At 42.7% G+C, this 18,145-nt stretch overlaps 2 protein-coding genes across 15 annotated transcripts in view; one reads left to right on the plus strand and one right to left on the minus strand.

The window, feature by feature from the left end:
* Positions 1-12,325, plus strand: part of LOC131919690 (disks large homolog 5-like) — a 46,226-nt gene extending 33,901 nt beyond the window's left edge. Inside the window, exons 3-9 of one of the 2 annotated variants that reach the window (XM_059274079.1) lie at positions 1,318-1,405; positions 5,731-5,890; positions 7,078-7,221; positions 8,070-8,250; positions 9,084-9,199; positions 11,010-11,110; positions 11,269-12,325. In XM_059274079.1, coding sequence (XP_059130062.1) covers positions 5,823-5,890; positions 7,078-7,221; positions 8,070-8,250; positions 9,084-9,199; positions 11,010-11,097 — 597 coding nt within the window. In that variant the 5' untranslated portion in view covers positions 1,318-1,405; positions 5,731-5,822 and the 3' untranslated portion in view covers positions 11,098-11,110; positions 11,269-12,325. Of the gene's footprint in view, positions 1-1,317; positions 1,406-4,456; positions 4,870-5,730; positions 5,891-7,077; positions 7,222-8,069; positions 8,251-9,083; positions 9,200-11,009; positions 11,111-11,268 lie in introns of those variants that run through there. The other variant, XM_059274078.1, reaches the window with a different exon arrangement.
* The window catches only part of LOC131919691 (disks large homolog 5-like), a 142,993-nt gene that overhangs the window by 63,081 nt on the left and 61,767 nt on the right, over positions 1-18,145 (minus strand). The gene's annotated exons all lie outside the window — the stretch shown is intronic.

Here is an 18,145-nt window from a genome sequence, read left to right on the forward strand (position 1 = left end):
AAAGATCTGTTTCCAGAAATCTTTCTGAAGAAGCACAGAATTAGAGGGCAACCAAGAGTTCTTCACAGGCATGTGTGTGCATCAGCCCTAGGGTTAATCTCTGGCCTAAGGTAATTAGTGGACACATTGCCACTCATTACTAACACTCGGCATACCTGGCAGCTGAGGTACTTCCCTGATCTGGCCTTTAAGGAGCTTCTCCTGACCTCCAAAGAAGGACATAGAATAAGGTTGAGATTCATCTCTAGGACTGTGATTTCTGATCCATTTCCCCAAATCTCCAAATTTTAATAGTCAGGAAACCCATAGAACAATACATTATATTGAAATTAATGTTGCATTATTTTATAGCTGAAAAGAATTTAGGCCGGGCGGTGATGGCGCATGCCTTTAATCCCAGTACTTGGGAGGCAGAGGCAGGCTGATCTCTGTGAGTTCGAGGCCAACCTGATCTCCAAAGCAAGTTCCAGGAAAAGCACAAAACTACACAGAGAAACACTGTCTCAGAAAAACAAAACAAAACAAAAATTTAGAACAGCACTTGAGAGGGCAAGACACTACCCAGAGCCATTGGTTGACAAGGTGATGCTGTTTGAGTCAATGGGTGTCTCTTTATAAATCTGTGATAGGGAAACACATGTTGGGTTCAGGAAAAAACAGGATCTCCTGCTCTTGGACAGATATGCTACTGTTGAGCATGTCATGAATTACTTTTACATCTCCCTGACTTGTGCAAACCCCTGTGTCACATAGTGGTTTCTTAGCATCTTCTTTATATTAATTTCCCAAGCACAGCAGGACAAGAATTGATTTTAGCCCACAGGTCCAGGTAATAGTCCATTTTGGGGAAGTCAAGGCAGGAACTCAGTCACATCACATCCACTGTCAAGAGCGGAGAGATGGAAATGCAGCCATGCTGCCTGCTTGTCTCTGCATATGCTCCAGCTTCTTCACTGTTACACAGTTCAGGTCCCAGCAATGAAGTGGTTCTGCACACTTTAGGGTGAGATCTCCATCTGATTAACAATCTATAAATCTCCAATAGATGTGCTCAAAGCCAACTTAATCTAAAGAATTCCTCATTGAGCCTCTCTCTTCCCAGGTGATTCTAGTTTGAGTAATTATATAAGTAATAAAAAACTAATACTCACACTGCCCCAGCATCATTGTTATGCTTCATGGTTATAAGTAACATGAAAGAGAAAATTTTAAATAAGCTAGGAACATTGAACACCCTCAGTAGACATTTCAGCCATTTGGTGTCTTTCCTACAAACCCAAATAACTCTGATTTCTATTTCTCTTGCTTGCTTTATAGCCATTTTCTGTAAGCCCCTAGTGATTCACCCAGCTATTCAAGAGACCTGATACTAGAAGAACTAAAGATACACCATAGTGCTTCCCAGGTAAAAACCATTTGACCTGTTACTAAGTCTTGGGGAAGAAAGACATCAAATGAAAAATCACTGTTCCTGGTTATAGACCAGCAACTGTAGATATCCAGGGTGTTCAGGAACTTCCTGCCTCCTCCAGACTGATCAGAGCCTTCCCAAATCCTGTATTGAGGTGATGTTGTCCCCTGTGTAGACAAAGATGATAGTGCTGGTCAGAGGAGCAGGGTTATTACTCCAGTGAACAAGGTAAAATGTGCAAGAAGTCAGATCCCTGCTGAGCAGAATGTTTTCTCAGGTCCAGACAGGAAGAGTTAGGGCTCCTTCTATCAGGAAAAGTTTTCTTACAATTTTTTCTGAAAATCTCAATGATGGAATGTTTACCTGGTGTCTTCTGAAATGAATTAGCCTCGGTGAGAGCTCTGGAAAATCCTTTGATATAGGCTTCCCAAAGTAGGTCTAGTATAGTGTTCATGACTGTGAATAGTAGTCAGATTTAATAAAGTACTCTACCATGACTCTACCAGTCATGGTCCCTTGCTTGGGTATTGATCATTTCATCTATCTCTTGATTAGTATCTGCTAATATTTTGCTGTAATAGTATTTTTACAGATCATAGAGGCCATATTTGACACCTCTCTTTATATTCCAGTAACCATTCCTTGGATTGGTTATAAATGCTTACAAACCTTAGCATGGCAAAACAACATCATAGTGCTTCCAATTATAGGTTATTATTATTAGTAGTAGAAATATTTTTAAAACTCTTTTAAAAAATTCACTCTTATGTTTAAACCTGGCTAAACCTGTTTACGTTGTTTTAAGTTCTTATGATATACAAAAATATAAATTTAAAGAATTAAGGTTTAGTAATCACAAATACAAGAAATATGGGTGGTGTTTTGGCTTTCAATTTCTGAAAGACATAAGAGGAAAATGTTTCCATGTTAAAGACAAGACCAAATTTCTTTTTACTAGCACTGTACACATTGGATGCATTCATTACTGGACCAGGCATAAGCAGGGAAAGCTCTTACAGTCTCAGTAACAGACAATTCATGGCACCAAGCCTTTTGTTAAGCCTCCTGCCAGCAACCTGAGTCAAGGCTGCTTCTAGCTTTTCTCCTGAGCAAGCTCTTTGTTCTGTGTTCTCTGTGACAAATGATCAAGCAGTTCACTATTACTGCCATGTTTTAATAGAATTGAATTTATTATTTTTTTATTTACCTGATTGCACAGCAAGTTCCCTGAAATAAAGGAATAGTGAGAAGTTCCACTGAAACATACTATGAGGGTTTATTTCTCTCAGCCTAAAGTCTGTCAGCAAAGTAAACGGTCTGTATAAACAAACTTCATTTTTAATCATTGCTTTTGGCCTAATCTTGAAAATATGAACAGCATTCTAACTGAAGCTTTTCCCTGTAAAATGAAATAGATTTGTAATTACTATGACTACAAGCATAGTTTTAGAACACTTTAAAGAATTTTATTATTTACGAGGTGATTATCATTAACTTGTATGACCTAACTGTGTTTAACAGTTTACAAGGAAGCTTTTGTTTATGATTAGGATTTACAATTTTATCCCAGTTGAGTTTGAGTTTTAAAAATTTGGATTGAAGATTTAACTTAAGATCCGTTAGCCTCAAATATAAAACTTAAATAAATACAGTCCACAGAATTGAACTTTATTTTATTTTTTACTCTTTCAGGGTATGCCATTAGAGAATATCACAGTTTGTATGACTCAGTTTATGCAATGAGCTAAAGATTAACAAAGTTTGGAAAGACAAAGAGACTAGATATATTATTTTCAAGTGCATTCTGCTCTCATAAATAGACCTTAGATATTTAAGAGCCTTATTTATCAAACATACCAAATTTATCAATCACATATTTGATTCTTATTTAAATTTTCCAGAATCCTGATGTTGAACAGTTTGCAAATACATAAGTGGTTAGACATACATGTTTTGAGTCAGGTTCTTCTATCCTGAGTAGACCTATATCTCCTTAGGGATATCTCATGATATTAAATTCTACCTTTCTCCAAAATATTTTGAGGAGCAGTGATTGCCTATTTAGTCTACAAAGGAGATACAATAATAACCAAAGGGGACAGTAGGAATAATAACTTTTATGCATGCTGCTTATATATAGATTTTAAAAGTGATAACCTTTTGTTACAAGTTTTCAGCTAATTTTTGTTATGCATTTTACAAATTTTAACCATGCCCCAGGAATTTACACATCCAAAGTTAAAGAAATTACATCATAAGATATTATTTTTTGAGATTAGAAAGCAAAGAAATGTAGAGATAAAATGTGTTAGAGTACAAAGTAGATAGAGCTTAGAGATTTTCATCTCTTCATTACATTTTTTTAAAATTTAAAATACTTTTGTAACAATTCTTTTCTATCAGTGTTGGCCAGTTTCCATTTTTAGTATAATTCTATCCTTCATGTACAAATATATACATGAAGTGAGTTAAAAGTAACCTATTACTGAGCAATGTCTAATAAAAACTAATGGAATATAGTAAGTTTTGACTGTTGAGCTGTACAGTCAGGGGAAGGTACTAACCATTTTGAGGAGCGTGAAGAATTTGTGTATAAAATATATGGTCCTTGTCTTTTTGAAGAACAATCTGTAAAATCACTAAGAGCAAACTCTACAGGATTTTTAGATGTAATTTTGGGTCATACCCATTGAGCATTTTCAGAAACTCTTAAAAGCTGATGTACTGGGTAGTGATTATCTATAGATCCCATGTAACATGCTAATGCAATCTGCCATGGTCATCAATTTAAATCAACTAAGCTGCATATTCTCTACTGGCAGTAATTTCTGTAGGCTCCATACCAGGAAGGTTGTTAAAAATGTCCTTTCCATTATCATTAAGTCTATTATTTCTTGATTATAAGGAGATGCAGGTACTTGTGGAGAATCATACCTCATTTCAATGTCTATAATACTGATACCTTCTAGACATATACTTTAATAGGAAATGAACACTCACTTTCATTCCCACATGGAAGTACTGAAAATTTTCCAAAAAATCAGAGAGTAACCTCTGGCTATGGAACAAAAGGGTACTGAAGCATTTCTCTTGAGTCCCAGGAGAGATTCCTAGAATGGGAAACCTGACTTCTGAAGAGTGATGAGGAGATCTGGTTAGCAGGGAGGCAATGTCAGTTCCCCATGACATCAGGGGTGTCTCATGCCTGGACATTCTATTGTATCCTGGAGACTTTAGAATGTTATCTGATGTCACCTGTGTGGTAGCAACACCAACTGCCTTTGGACAGTTGGTTCAGTGCCCTTACAGTTCAGCCATCAACATGTTGAGAAGACTCAGGACTCTGTTCGGTCGAGAGAAAGGAGAGGGAAGAGAAACCAGAGAGAGGCAGACACAAGCTGGCCTTCAGCCATTCCAATGTGAACCATCAAGAAAGAAATGGTCCAGAAGATGGTACAGTAAGTTGTGGGCAGGAAATTGGGATGTCCCTGCAGGACCTGGGCTTGAGCTGAATCTTCCAGTAATGGGACACAGGAGGCAGGAGTTTCTGGGAACCAACTGGACTTCCCTGCTTGTCATGGCTCATGAAATTCAAGGATTCCAGAAGAGTAATTTGTCTGTCCCAGAAATCAGGAGCGAGTAAGGCCAAAGCTGTTGTGCTGGGAGCTCTTGCCTTTCAATCCTACAGGAGGGTAGGGGTTGAGAGGGGACAAAAAGGCCAGCGTTAGGGTAGGAAGTTCAAGTGAACTGTGCTCTGCAAAAAGCAGGTCATCAATGTACTTCAACCTCAGTGTCTTCATTTATTTACATCCCACCAGCTCTATGTACCCTCCTTTGTCACTGAGGCATCTTGGTGAGGATGGTGACCATATTTGGTCCTGTGTGGCTTCTCCATTTTTGCCATGTGCTTAGAGTGACCTGTCAGGATATTTTTGCATCTTTAGTGACCTGAGTGTTTGTGGACTGTGTCAATTTTACTTGCATTTGAAAGCCACAGACTAGTGAACACTGCAGCCAAGTTGAATACAGAGTCCAGAGCTGTTAATAAGCCTGAGGAGGCTCTCTCCTTAGTTACCTAAAACATGTGCTAAAGGAACAGAGGAAATCAGCTTGCTGAGACACCTATCTCCTGTCACAGAGATAGGAGACCTAAGATGCCCAGCGGGGGCATCTCAGTCCAGGGCAAAATTCTTTGGGGTGTCACTGAATTGCTTGCTTACATCCTTTCTCAGACACCTTCTCAGGTCTCAGGGTGACCTGTTCATTCTCTATGACTTGTCACAATGCATGTTCACTTGTGTTCATTCATCTACCCACAGGGGCCTCCAAGGAGCCACCACCTACTCCAACCAGCCTCACAAAGAAGCAAGTGAAGCAGAAGGTGGAGAGCCTGACCACTCAGCTCCGGGAGATGACCGCCCAACGGAATGATCTGAGAGATCGCCTCATCTTAGTAACCGAAGGATCCTTGGACAACAAGTATTTACTGTTTCAAAATCCATAGTGACTGTCTCAGTTCCACAATTTCACCCTTAGTTTATTTTGTCTAAGAAATGGGCTTCTGGGAGGTTGGGTGTCCCTTTGCCCAACACAATTTCTCTAAATGCTTCTCTGAAGCAAAACCTGACACATGGGCAGGAGTGAGATGGGGACATTAGACTGTTCTGCTTCCTCCAAATGAAAATCAGAGCCTGTGGCCTGAATCACTCAGGAATTGAAGCAGTAGTGTGTGAATTCCCAGCATGCATTTGGAGAGATCCTGTCAAGTGGTGGCTAGTGTGAGAATGCTACAAATTTTTTTTTTTACTTGCTGGCAAGACATTGTGTGCTGGATGCTTCTAGTAGGAGCTGGAGAGTTTTTGTACCACATCTTAATATGTGGCAGCAAGGCCTGGTGCTGATGTCTGCTGCTCTTGGTCCTCTCTAAGATGACACAATTGCATGCATTAATTTGTCATCTCAATGAGAGCATTTTATCACCTTTCCCTCTTTCAGTCTCTCTCTCTCTCTCTCTCTCTCTCTCTCTCTCTCTCTCTCTCTCTCTCCCTGTCCCTCTCTCCCTCTCTCCTCCATCTTTCTGTATCTATGTGTTTGTGCACATGTGTCCCTCTTCACCCTGCAATCAAGGGTCTATGGTTGTGCATGAAGTGTTGCTTGTCTCAGTATCAAGGTGTTGTCTACATGGTGTACTGGGAGCCCCATTTTGAGCAGCATAGCCCTTTGCAGTGTGTTCACCTTGGTGTCAACTGGGAATGCCCTGGGGGAATTTATGAAGCTGTCATAATATTGAGTCCCATCCTCTGAAATGCTCATGATGTGATTTTAGCCGCTATGTCAATATAAGCACCCTGGAAGGAGTATCTCTTATTTGAAGACAGCAGAAACATCACAGTTTCTGGTGGGCCCAGACCTGTGATAGACTTGTGGGAACTCCATAGCAAGCTGTACAGTACTCCTGGGGGAGCATATTCAGTCCCAGCTGCATCCCTCTTAACACCATGTCTCTACTGGCCTGGGAACAGAAGAGCAAGTGCAATAAGGAGACAGAGGTCCCAGTACATAGGAGCCATTATGTGGCATCTTATTAATTCCAGTATTAGAACACACACTGAATTCATGTGATCCTTGAGGCCTGTATTCATGGAATTCTTTGCTTCTGGGTCCAGGCCCTACCACAGGCCAAATCCTTTCTGGGAAAAGCTCAAGATGGAACATCAGCAGGTCATGTCACACCTGCAGAAGTTTGAGAATGAGAATTTGGAGGTGTCACAGAAGCTCAGTGAGCTGACCAAAGAGAAAGTCTTCCTTTGGTAAGTGCTTATCTTGGCAGGGACCCCAACTGTTGTACAATGGGCAACTCTGAGTTTCTTTGTCTCTGAACTGCAGGGTCTGTAGATGTGCTTCTAGTTTTTCTGCTTCTTAGCCAGCAGCATTAGCAAGCAGCCTTTGGACTTATGCCCCTTTACTCACTTTTGCTAAGGTTTAAAGAGACTATTAGCTCTTCCAAGCACCATATTGTCATTCAGTAGCCTCCAGATCAGTGGTTATTAACCTTCGTAATGCTGTGATACTTTAAAACATTGCTTCATTGTTTTGATGACCCCAAACCATAAAATTATTTTGTAGCATTGTCTTAAGTTTATTTTGCCACTGTTAATAATTTTAATGTAAATGTCTACATAAGCCATCTAATATGTGTCCTTTGTGAAAGGCTCCTTAGATCCCAAAGGGTTCACAACCCACATACTGAGAACCACTGGTTAGCAGATCAATTGGCCTCACGAGAGGGGTGTCAGGCAGGAGCTGACTGCTATGGGATCTATGCACCCTTTGGGTCTCCTACTTCCCCAAGTGTACTTGCACATTACCTGCTGGTGTTTCCTCATGACAGTGGACTGATTAGGACAGGTGGAGTACTCCTCTTGTTTATGGAAGTGCACGAATTTCTGTTATTTGGGCGGGGTGTTTCAGAAATAGTTTGATTCTTGCAGGAAATAACTGTTCTCGGCTTTTGGCCTTGAGTGCCACTGTCATTACTGTTGAAGGTTCTTGTTTACATCTTGCTGTGAACCTGGGATAGGGTTGGGTTGTTGAGGCATGGTGTTGTGGGTGACTAGAGGTGGCTGACAAGTTCTTACTATTTGGAGTGTGTTTCCAGTGATCTGCAGAGTCGGCTCCTGATGGAGCAGAGTCAGCTCAAAAAGAAATTGGATATGCTGAGGCAACAGAAGGAGAACCTACTGGAGGATTGGGTCGTGCTGAAGCACCACTTGGGTGACTTGCAAGTGCTCAGTAAGGATCAAGAAGAGATCAGTGACCTCCAGAACCAGCAGCAGCAGGTAGGGACAGGCAGCAGTGTCACAGTTAGGTCCAGCATCATTTACTTATGTAACCTTACCAAATCTACCCATCCAGACACACCTGTGCTCTATCTCATCACTTTCCTCATCCATACACCCATCCATTCACCCACTTCATGACATAAAATTGTTCATTCTGTGTCTGTGCATTAGTATTTCTGAGAAGTGTGTCTCCTCTGAGAATGTTGGTCATTGGCATCCAATCCCTGATACTCTTCTTGAACCTGTAGTCAATGGGGAGAAACAGGTCAATCACTCATCACACAGCTACATGTCATTATGATGGGAGGATTGCTATACACAGAATTGAGTTCAAGAGTAAAAATTTTTCTAACCATCTCCACTAGTTCAGGAGTATGCTCCCCTAGGTCATTTTAGTTCCCAGGAATGGAAAGCTGAGTTTTGGGAGTTTGCTTAAAGGGTGGTGTGCTTATTTTAAAGATAACTACTCCTCTATCACTTTGTTGTTTTCGTTTCACGCCTTTCTCTGTCTCTCTCTGTCTCTCCGTGGGGTGTGTGTGTGTGTGTGTGTGTGTGTGTGTGTGTGTGTGTGTGTAATAGAGGCATGTGGGAGTGCAGTGCATATTTCATGTGGATGACAGCTAGAGGAGACCACTGGGTTTCTGTCTTTGTCAGTCTCTGTCTAATGAACTTCAAGCAGGCTTTCTCATGTGCCCATGAGCTTGAAATTTCGTGAGATTGTCTGACCAATAAGCTCTTGGGATTCTGTGTGTGTGCTTGCACTTGTGTGAGAATGTATTGACTATACTATACTCAACCCTCCAACAAGTACACAAACTTGTAATGAACAGGAGCAGCAAAAAATGGAAGAGAGTCTCCAGAGCTTGCTGAAGCAGAGGGAGCTTGTCACACAGCAAAAACACCTGGCAATAAAGCTGCAGCATCATTTGTCTGTCTCCCAGATGAGGTAGGCTGAAGTTGGGGTATGGAGCCAATTGGGTCCCCTGTACCAGGGCTCTCTGTCCTTTGTGGGCTTTTGCTTATCAGCAAGACTCCCTGCTCCAAGCATGGGTAGACCAACTCAGAACTCAGAGTATTATGCTGGTCCCGTCAACAAGAACTTCTGTCCAGCAAACAATATGTTTGATACTCCCTGGGTCTGTACACTTGTGTCCCATTCCTCCCTTCTGATCTCTCTGGAATGTTCTCAGCAGGCTTTCCTTGAACTCACAGAGCTCCGACTGTTTATGCCTCCCAAGTGATGGGATTTAAAGGTGTGCCTCACCATATCTGACTGAAATTACATTTTTATTCAGGATTAGCACCTGTAGGATGAGATTTGCAACCTTGTCACTATTTGATGTCACACTGGCTGTCTTCATTGTTTGAGCATTTCCCATGTAAAGTGTACTGGGGACATAGTACGTTTAGTCATCGGCAGGATGAACCAGGTAGATGTCTCTGAACCTTCGCCGAGTGTTTTGGAACAGACTCCTCTAGAGTGCCAGGATGTAGATTCCCAGCTGTAGGCCTAAGGATAACACAGGCCTTTTTGTTTGTTGCCAGAGACCATGCAGTGACAATGTTCTCAGACACATGGCTCAAGAAATACTGCTCTAGCATGACAGGCTCCATCTTGTGTATTACCTGCATGCAAAGGTGTATTAAGTCTATGTATATAAAATGAGGTGGTCTTTTTAAAATTATTTTTTATTCATTTTACATACCAACCACAGATCCCTCTTTCTTCCCTCCTCCCACTCCCCACTCACCTTCTTCCCTGACTCTTCACCCCCTCCTCCAACAGGGTAAGTTCTCCCATGGTAGGACAGTTAAGCCTAATACATTCTGTTGAAGCAGGAGCAAGCCCCTCCCTACTTTATCAAGCAAGAGCAAGGTGTCCGACCATAGGTAATGGGATCCAGAAAGACAGCTCATGCACCAGGAATAGATCCTGATCACACTGCCAGGGGCCTCTCAGACACAACCAGCTCCACAAATGTCCCCCATATGCAGAAGGACACAACTGTCAGTCTAAATTTCCTGACTTCTTTTGAGCTTGGTTCAGTTGTTTCTGTAGATATCCCCATCATGATCTCTACCACCCTTACTCATGTAATCCCTCTAAAAAAGACAAGAAGAAACACAGCTTGGAATTTTAAGGTTTTCTCTATCAAACCTGTGACAGCATTGTACAACATGGAGAGGAAAATAAAATAATATCAATTAAAATCAGGAATAAGGACAGGTGTATGTGATTGTTCATGTCTTTAATCCAAGCTCTTTGGGAATACAGGCAGGAAATCTCGGGCCTCTTGTAGCCATCCTAGAATATGTATCTAGTCAGCCAGAGATGCATATTGTAACCCTGCCTAGAAAGAAATAAACAGAAATTGGACAAGAAAAAAAATGAGGTAGTTGATGAGAAACTCATCATGAACAGTCTGTGTATCTCCACTGTGCTATTATATATGACTTTAATATGCTACTCCTTTTATTTAGATGATGGCTCTATACTGTAGGAAAAAGTCCTGTTCTTTCTCATTAGAGCACAGTACATATAGTACTCATATCAACATCTGATACTTGTTAAGGGCAGAAAATAATTCAAGGCCCAACTACTCTGTGACACTTATTCCTTAGGTGTACATACAATGACTGCTGCCAAAGATCAGTGTTGACTCTCCAGCACAATTGAGTTTTTGTGATATCACTGAATGACAGGTGACATGGTTGATCCCCACCTGGACTCTGCCCTTACGAACTTCCTCCTCTAGGTCAGAAAATCTCCAACATGAGCTGGAACAATCCACAGCTCAGGATGAGAGCCTCCTGCCGACAGAGCTGCTGCAGCAGGAGCACTAAGTGTCATAAGCAAGTGAGCCACCATGACATTCCATCCCCAGCCACACGGCATTTGTGGGGTGGAGTTCTTCCTTGATTCTGGTTTCCTATGTGTGAATAGGCACTGAATTTATCAAGCTAGTGATCCAGCAAGGCTGTTTTTAGATCTGATTGCCTTTTCTTCTCTCACAGCACCCTTTATGAGAACTGAGGAGGCCGGAGGAATCCATAGTCAACTAGATACCCTGACATCCTCCACTCTATGATCAAGGCCTCCTCAGAACAAGACATGTACTACTAGTTGTGAAATCACCAGTAAGGCAAATATCATCTGCCCTGAAGGTCATCCATCCATAATCTGATCCATGTGTCTGTTGACTCACTAGTTATGGAATAAAGGAACCATCAAGAAGATGCTTGAGATTCAAAAAAATAAACACCAAGAGTTATGCAGAAAAATATGACATCTACCAGCAAGTGTTCCCAGTGAGAGCCACAACAACATGGAGAGAGAATATGTTTCCACTCATAGTTACTCTGAAAGTTTATTGCTACAAACTTTTGGTAGCTGACTGAGTCCTCAGCCCTTCATATGTGGAGGGAGATATGTCAACAGAGACTGTGTTGATGTCATGCTGCTATCCAGACAGACCACACAAAAGAAGCATCATATTCTCACTCCAGTCCAGTGCGGGAACTACTCAATTTCATGCACAAGTGATGGTGAAGTGAATTGTTCTGAGAGATGATTTAGGAAGGATGTCACCATGAGCTGTTATGTATTTTGGTAACAGATGCTCCCCGTGTCATTTTTTGCTCTTGAATGGGCACACAGACACAGGTTGGCAGACAGAATCATATAGTGGCCAACATGGTATAAGATCAACTTTGGCAAGGACTTAACCTAGAAGCCCCAAAGTGGCATGACCACACTTGTCTTGAAGAGGGTATTTCAATTCAGTGTTGTCTTTCAATTTGTGTCCAAAGCCAGCCACAGAGTGTAGGACATCTGCATGAAGAGAAACCTTCTTATGTAAATAGTTTTGGTTTGTTTTGGGGTTTGCATGAACTTAGGTTTTGTTGTTCTTTGTTTTGTTTTGCTGTTTTTTTTTTTATTTTTTGGTTCTTTGTTCTTTTTTGATTTTATATTTTGCTAAAGCTATACACTTGATATACTAAGCACCCCTTTAAGGCCCTATTCTGTCAAATTTCTGTAATTTCACAAATAAAAAATAATTTCCAACTCTTCGTTCTTTCCTTTAAATTTTTTAGTGAACTTACTTACCAACCACAGATCCAACTCTCATCGCTCCTCCCTCTCCTGCCTACCACATTCCCCCCACCCCTCCTGCCCTCCTCCAACAGGGTAAGTTCTCCCATGGGGGACAGCTAAACCTGGGACATTCTCTTCATTCTGAAAGTAGCTTTGTAGTCAGGTGTGGTGTCACACTCCTGCAACATTAGAACTCAACAGACAGAGGTGGATCTCTGCAAGTCCCAGGAAGCTTAGGCTACATTGTTAGTTCTCAGCTAGACAGGGTTACAAACCAAGATGGTATCTTGGGTGTGAATCGCATGGTCTACTCCATGTATATCCACTTCATGATGGAAAAAGATCCATGTTAAACACCTGACTTCACATGTCTAGCTACTTCAAAAACGGAGAATAGGTACACACATGTTCATGACATGATCATTCATATCAGATTTTCAGAAATACACCTATGTTTTCTAATGCATCTCAGGACGTGAGAACATTTGTTACAGGAGTATAGAAGAAATTAGGAAACCTATAGCTGTCTGCCTTTCTTTTCCTGAAATACAGCACCAGTGACAGTGGCAATGCAGGGGTAGTAACCTTCTAAGACACATTGAGATGTGGTCTTTTAATGTGCTGTTGCCTTGACTATTCATTTCGCATGGAAATCTTTGAGATTCATTTACTTGTATTTATGAATATGGGTATTTTGCCTGCTTTCTATGCACCACAAGCAATCAGTTTGTACTGAAGCCAGAAAGGGCAATGGATTCCCCATGGAACTGGAGTCACAGAAGATTGTTAGCTGATTTCTGGGTCCTCTGGGAGAGCTACACATCCTCTTAAAGGATGAGTGATCTCTCCAGTCCCTGCACTTCACTTTTGTCCTTCTAGCCTCTCTAGTGTATTAGTTGGACTGGATTACACCTAACCGAAAAGAGATATTTCTGGAGAACTGTAGGGACAGGACCATGAGGTAGGCATCGGAGATTACTTGGGATGCCAGGCATTCAAGCAGAGTGCTCCTGGGCTCAGGATCATTGCTCAGCATCTCTTAAGTCAGAGTTGGAGCAGTTATGTCACCTCTCATTTAGATGACAATGCAGAGTAGGCCCATCAGATGAAATGCAGACTTTTAAGACCCACCTGGGGATGGAGATGGGGTAAGATATACCTGTGATGCACCAGCTAAGCAGTGTTAAGTGGAAACTTCACGTTTGTCTAGGTGGATGGTATCTACAGCAAAAGCCACATGCCTCTGGTGGAGAGTGTATCTCTGCAAGGCATGAAAGGGAGAGGGATGGTTGATGCTACCCTTTTACCACAGCAGAAGTCACAGTGTATTGAGGAAAGGTTTCTTTCAGATGTGGGCTTTATCCTTCTGAAGTTCTCCTGGAATGGATCTGACCTAAGACTCACAGTAAGTCAGAGAGTTAATATGTGAAGCAATTATCCTTGTAAATTGAAGTCTAATTCTCTCAAACCATAGCTTTTAAGATCTCTAAAGCCAGAGAAGCAGGTGGTTCATTTCAGTTCCTCCCTTTCATTGGTCACTTTCTCATTCTTCACTGACTCTGACATAATACCTGTAGACACACTGGAACCAGCTGAGACTTCATTCATCCTACACTACCAATCACTGAACTGTGGCATGTGTCTCCCTGTCCATCTTTCCATTATTGGGAAGGAGCCTATGTTCAGTCATGCCTTACTTCCATGTGAATTCTCAGCATAGCTTTGGTTCTTTTGATAAATGCTACAGATAGATTAACACCCAAGCCAGTGATAGAACCACTTTAGTACTGAAACCAGAACCAAGGATCCACTTTAGTACTGAAACCAGAACCAAGGAAACACACCCTGACCCTGAAACCATAGCCAAAGAAACACACTTTGTCCCTGGAACCAGAGCCAGTCAAAGAAATACACCCTGGCCCTGAAATTAGAGCCAAAAGTCTAAAAAGGGTCAGTGAAAGAAACACACTTTGACCCTGAATCCAGAGCCAACTCTGTTTTTGACCAACTAAACCAACCAATCCCTGAGCAGGAACCAACCAATCCCTGAGCAGAAATATCTTCTCCCTGAAAAAAACTTCATCCCTAAGCACCTGTGTCTGTTCATTTATCAGCTGTTCTTCTCCAACCTTGCAGAGGTAGCTCTTCTCTTGGATTCCACCTTCAAAAACAAATCTCTTTCTTAAAAGATTTTTAGGTGAAGATCTTTTGATTGCTGGGAAGCTCCTTTGGGAGCAGAGCAGAGCAGTGCAGAAGAAGAAACAGATATTTCTGCTGGGAAGCTCCCTTGGTAGTTGGCAGAATTAACAACTTTATGTCAGGGCCTGAGCATATTGCTACATTTCTGGGAGGGGTTCTTCTTTTGCAGACCAAACCAGAAGTAACACCTTGGGCCAGAGATGAAAACAAAAGGATATCTCTGCTGGGACATTTCCATAGGGGTGTAAAAGTAACCAACCATCTTATTAAATAAGAAACACAGAGCCAATACAGAGATAAAAGCCAAGAGGTCCAAGCAATAGCTAAGAGCTAAACACTTTACCCTTCACTATCGTGGTGGTCCTACCTGTCTGAAAGAGACCCACTTCCTGTGTCTGTCTTTTTTTTATAGAGTTTCTGTTCTGCCTCCTCATTGGTTGTAAACCCAACCACATGACCTCCTAGTCACTGCCTGGCTGTACAGACCTCCAAATCTTCTATGGTTGGTATTGAGATTAAAGGCGTGTGTCTCCAATGCTGGCTGTATCCTTGAACACACAGAGATCTACCTAGCTCTGCCTACCAAGTGCTGGGATTAAAGGTGCTCACCACAACCGCCCAGCTTCTGTGATGGCTTGCTATTAGTTCTGACCCCCAGGCAACTTTATTTATTAACATACAAATAAAATCACATTTCAGTACAAATAAAATATCACCATATAGGAGAGCAGAGCAGCAGAAGAAAAGGATACCTCTGCTGGGAAGCTCTCTTCAGGGGGAAGAGGCAGAGCAGAACTCATCTGTAATGGCTTCCTCTCAGAGGGAAGTAACATTGCTACATCCTATCTGGAGACCATCTCCCACTGCATCCCAGCTTCAATTATACCTTGACTTTCCAACAAGTCAGTATACTTTCTCCTCACAGCTATAGGTATCCAGGATTCCTCCCTTCACAGCTGTAAGTATAGCCTTACTACAAGTCAGGATACCACTCCCTCCAGAGTTATAACACTTGCAGGTATGGCCTGACTACCCTACAAGTCAGGATACCTTTCCCTCCAGAGCTGTAACACTTGCACCACCTTCAATAGTAAGCATATTACTTGTCTGGAGGCCAGGTTCCTTGCAGAAATAAAAAGGAAAGTAACCAGGCCTCAGGAATGCTCAAAGTAAGAGGAAGTGTGTTATATGGCAGCTGAACATAGGTTAGAGGGGACCAGGGAGTGGGGAAGTACCGGGTGGCTCCCAAAAAATCGAAGACATCTTTCTCCTACAAGATTTGTGTTCAGGATTATCATTCTATTTTATGCATAAGACAACTGAGCCATCCAGGGATGCCTAGTGACTTATGCTGAGGATGAGATCTATCTTGCATTGGGAACAGGGGTATTGTGGTGGTTTAAATAAGAATGGTCCCCATAGGCTCCCATATCTGAATGCTTAGTCATCAGGGAGTGGCATCACTTGAGAAGGATTAGGATGTGTGGCCTTGTTGGAGGAAGTATGTCATTGGGGGTTGGACTTTGAGGTTTCAGAAACCAGGGATGGCCCAGTTCTCTCTTGGCAGATCAGGACGTAGCTCTCATCTACTGCTGCAGCAGCATTGGTGCCACCATGACGGTAATGGAGTAAATCTCTGAATCTGTAAGCAAGCCCACAATTAAGTCCTTTCTTTTATCAGAGTTGCCTTGTCATGGTGTCTCTTCACAGCAAGAGTACAGGGAATTAAGAGGCACCTTTAGCAGAATCTTCTAGCCTAAATTTCTTGTTTGAGTCCATAGGGAAGAGGATTGCAGCTGCTATCTTCTACCCCAGTTGTGGAAGATCTTAACCCAGCATAATCATTGGTGTTGTGGCAAGCCCCCACCTGCCACCACTTTGGGGGGATCAGAGAGAGTTTGCAAACTTCCCTCAGGTTGGACCTTTACTGAACTGGACCAGTAGTTAATTCTTCAGTGACAGGTTACTTAAGGGGAGGTCCCTGGGGATTGGGAAAATAAAGGCAATTATAGTTGCGGTCATTAGTACCACTTCTATTACCTGAATGCTGTGCTGGAGAAGACACAGCCATGCCTGATTGTCATTCTCTACCTGAAAGGCATCACGGGCCTCAGGAGTCCTCAGAGGGCATAGGTGAGTAGTAGTCCCAGCAGCCCCTGCAGCCTTCCTGCCCTCCATGTCATTTCAGCTCACTGAGGGGGCAGTATCTGGTTGAACCCAGTGCTCCATCTGTGTCTAGCTGGTGACATTTTCTCTCCTATCCTTCTGCTATGATAATGGAGAGGCTCCTGGAAAGGGCACCTTGGCTACAGGTCAGTTTGGTGTGAGATAGTTAGCAGGGAGGTGAGGACTGTAAGGTGGGACATTAGCAATTACTTGCCCAGACAATCTCTTGTATCTTGGAGAGCTCTGGCATCATCTCTGATATTACCAGTGCTGTGCAGATACCAATGACCCTTGGGGCATTTGTCCAGTGCCTATGTGTTTCAACCAAAGACATGTTGAAAAGACTTAGCTGCCTACTAGAGAGAGAGAATGGAAAGCACAGAGATACCAGAGAGACACCAAAGGGAGGTGGGCTTTGGTCTCAGTGTAAAACAGCAAGAAATCAATGTTCCAGGGGAAGGCACTGTGATTCCTCGACAGGGGGTTGGGAGCTTCCTGGAGGAGTTGGACTTGACATGGACCTCCCAGGAAGAGGGCTCAGCAGCACCTCTGGGAAGCAATGGGCCTATCCTTCTTTGGGTTCCTAAAGAGTAGACCCAGAGTCAAGGATTTCTGATGTTTAGTTTGGCACAGCCAGGAGCTTACAGACTGCTCTGCTGGAGGTCTTCTGCTTTCCCTCTGAGTGAAGAAGGAATCAGGGGAACTATTTTAGTACCATCACTGCTCTTCATCCCCACTCCATTCCTTTAGGAATTGTTGCACTAAAAACAGGGAGGGGAAACTGCCCTGGCAAAGCCTGAGGTTCTCATACTTTATATCACAACCACTAGCAGGGCAGGAGTCACCAAGCATTGCTGTCTGCCAGTGATTCCTAAGGTGTCTGAGGTCCCAGCTGTGTGGGTGGCACCCAGATCTCCAGTGTAGCCTGAGAGCTTTTAGAGGCAGTGTATTAGGACAGAGATAGTCCCTTTCCTGACAGCACAGGTGAGGAAGTGTTGGTGAATTTGATGACTAAGTTTTGTCCTGCATGACATTTCCATCAATATTAAGGTCTAAAGCATCCAGGCAGTGACTTAGACACACAGCCTCCCCCCCATTCCCTAAGTGCTTGTGGGTAGTACCAGTTTTCCTCTGGCTCTGACAAAAGAGGACTGAAGACTCTGAAGCCAAGTTGCATTCTGTGCAACTGTGAATCAGCCCAAGGAGATTGTCTTGTGCAGGGAGTCAGAAGAAGCAGCTGACCTCTGAGACACCCCCTACCTATAAAGGGGTAGGTGATTTGATAGCCATGGAGTAGGGTGAGACTCCACTGGGCTTTCAGATCCTGCTAGGGCAGAGTCTCTTCTGCCAGTCACTTCCTGAATGTGTATGCTTCTGTGTGTCAGGTTTGCCTGAGATGAAGCAGTGTGTAGGGCAGGTCCTGTCCCTTGG

This window comes from Peromyscus eremicus, chromosome 9, assembly GCF_949786415.1.
Source record: "Peromyscus eremicus chromosome 9, PerEre_H2_v1, whole genome shotgun sequence".
NCBI classification, from domain to species: Eukaryota; Metazoa; Chordata; class Mammalia; order Rodentia; family Cricetidae; genus Peromyscus; species Peromyscus eremicus.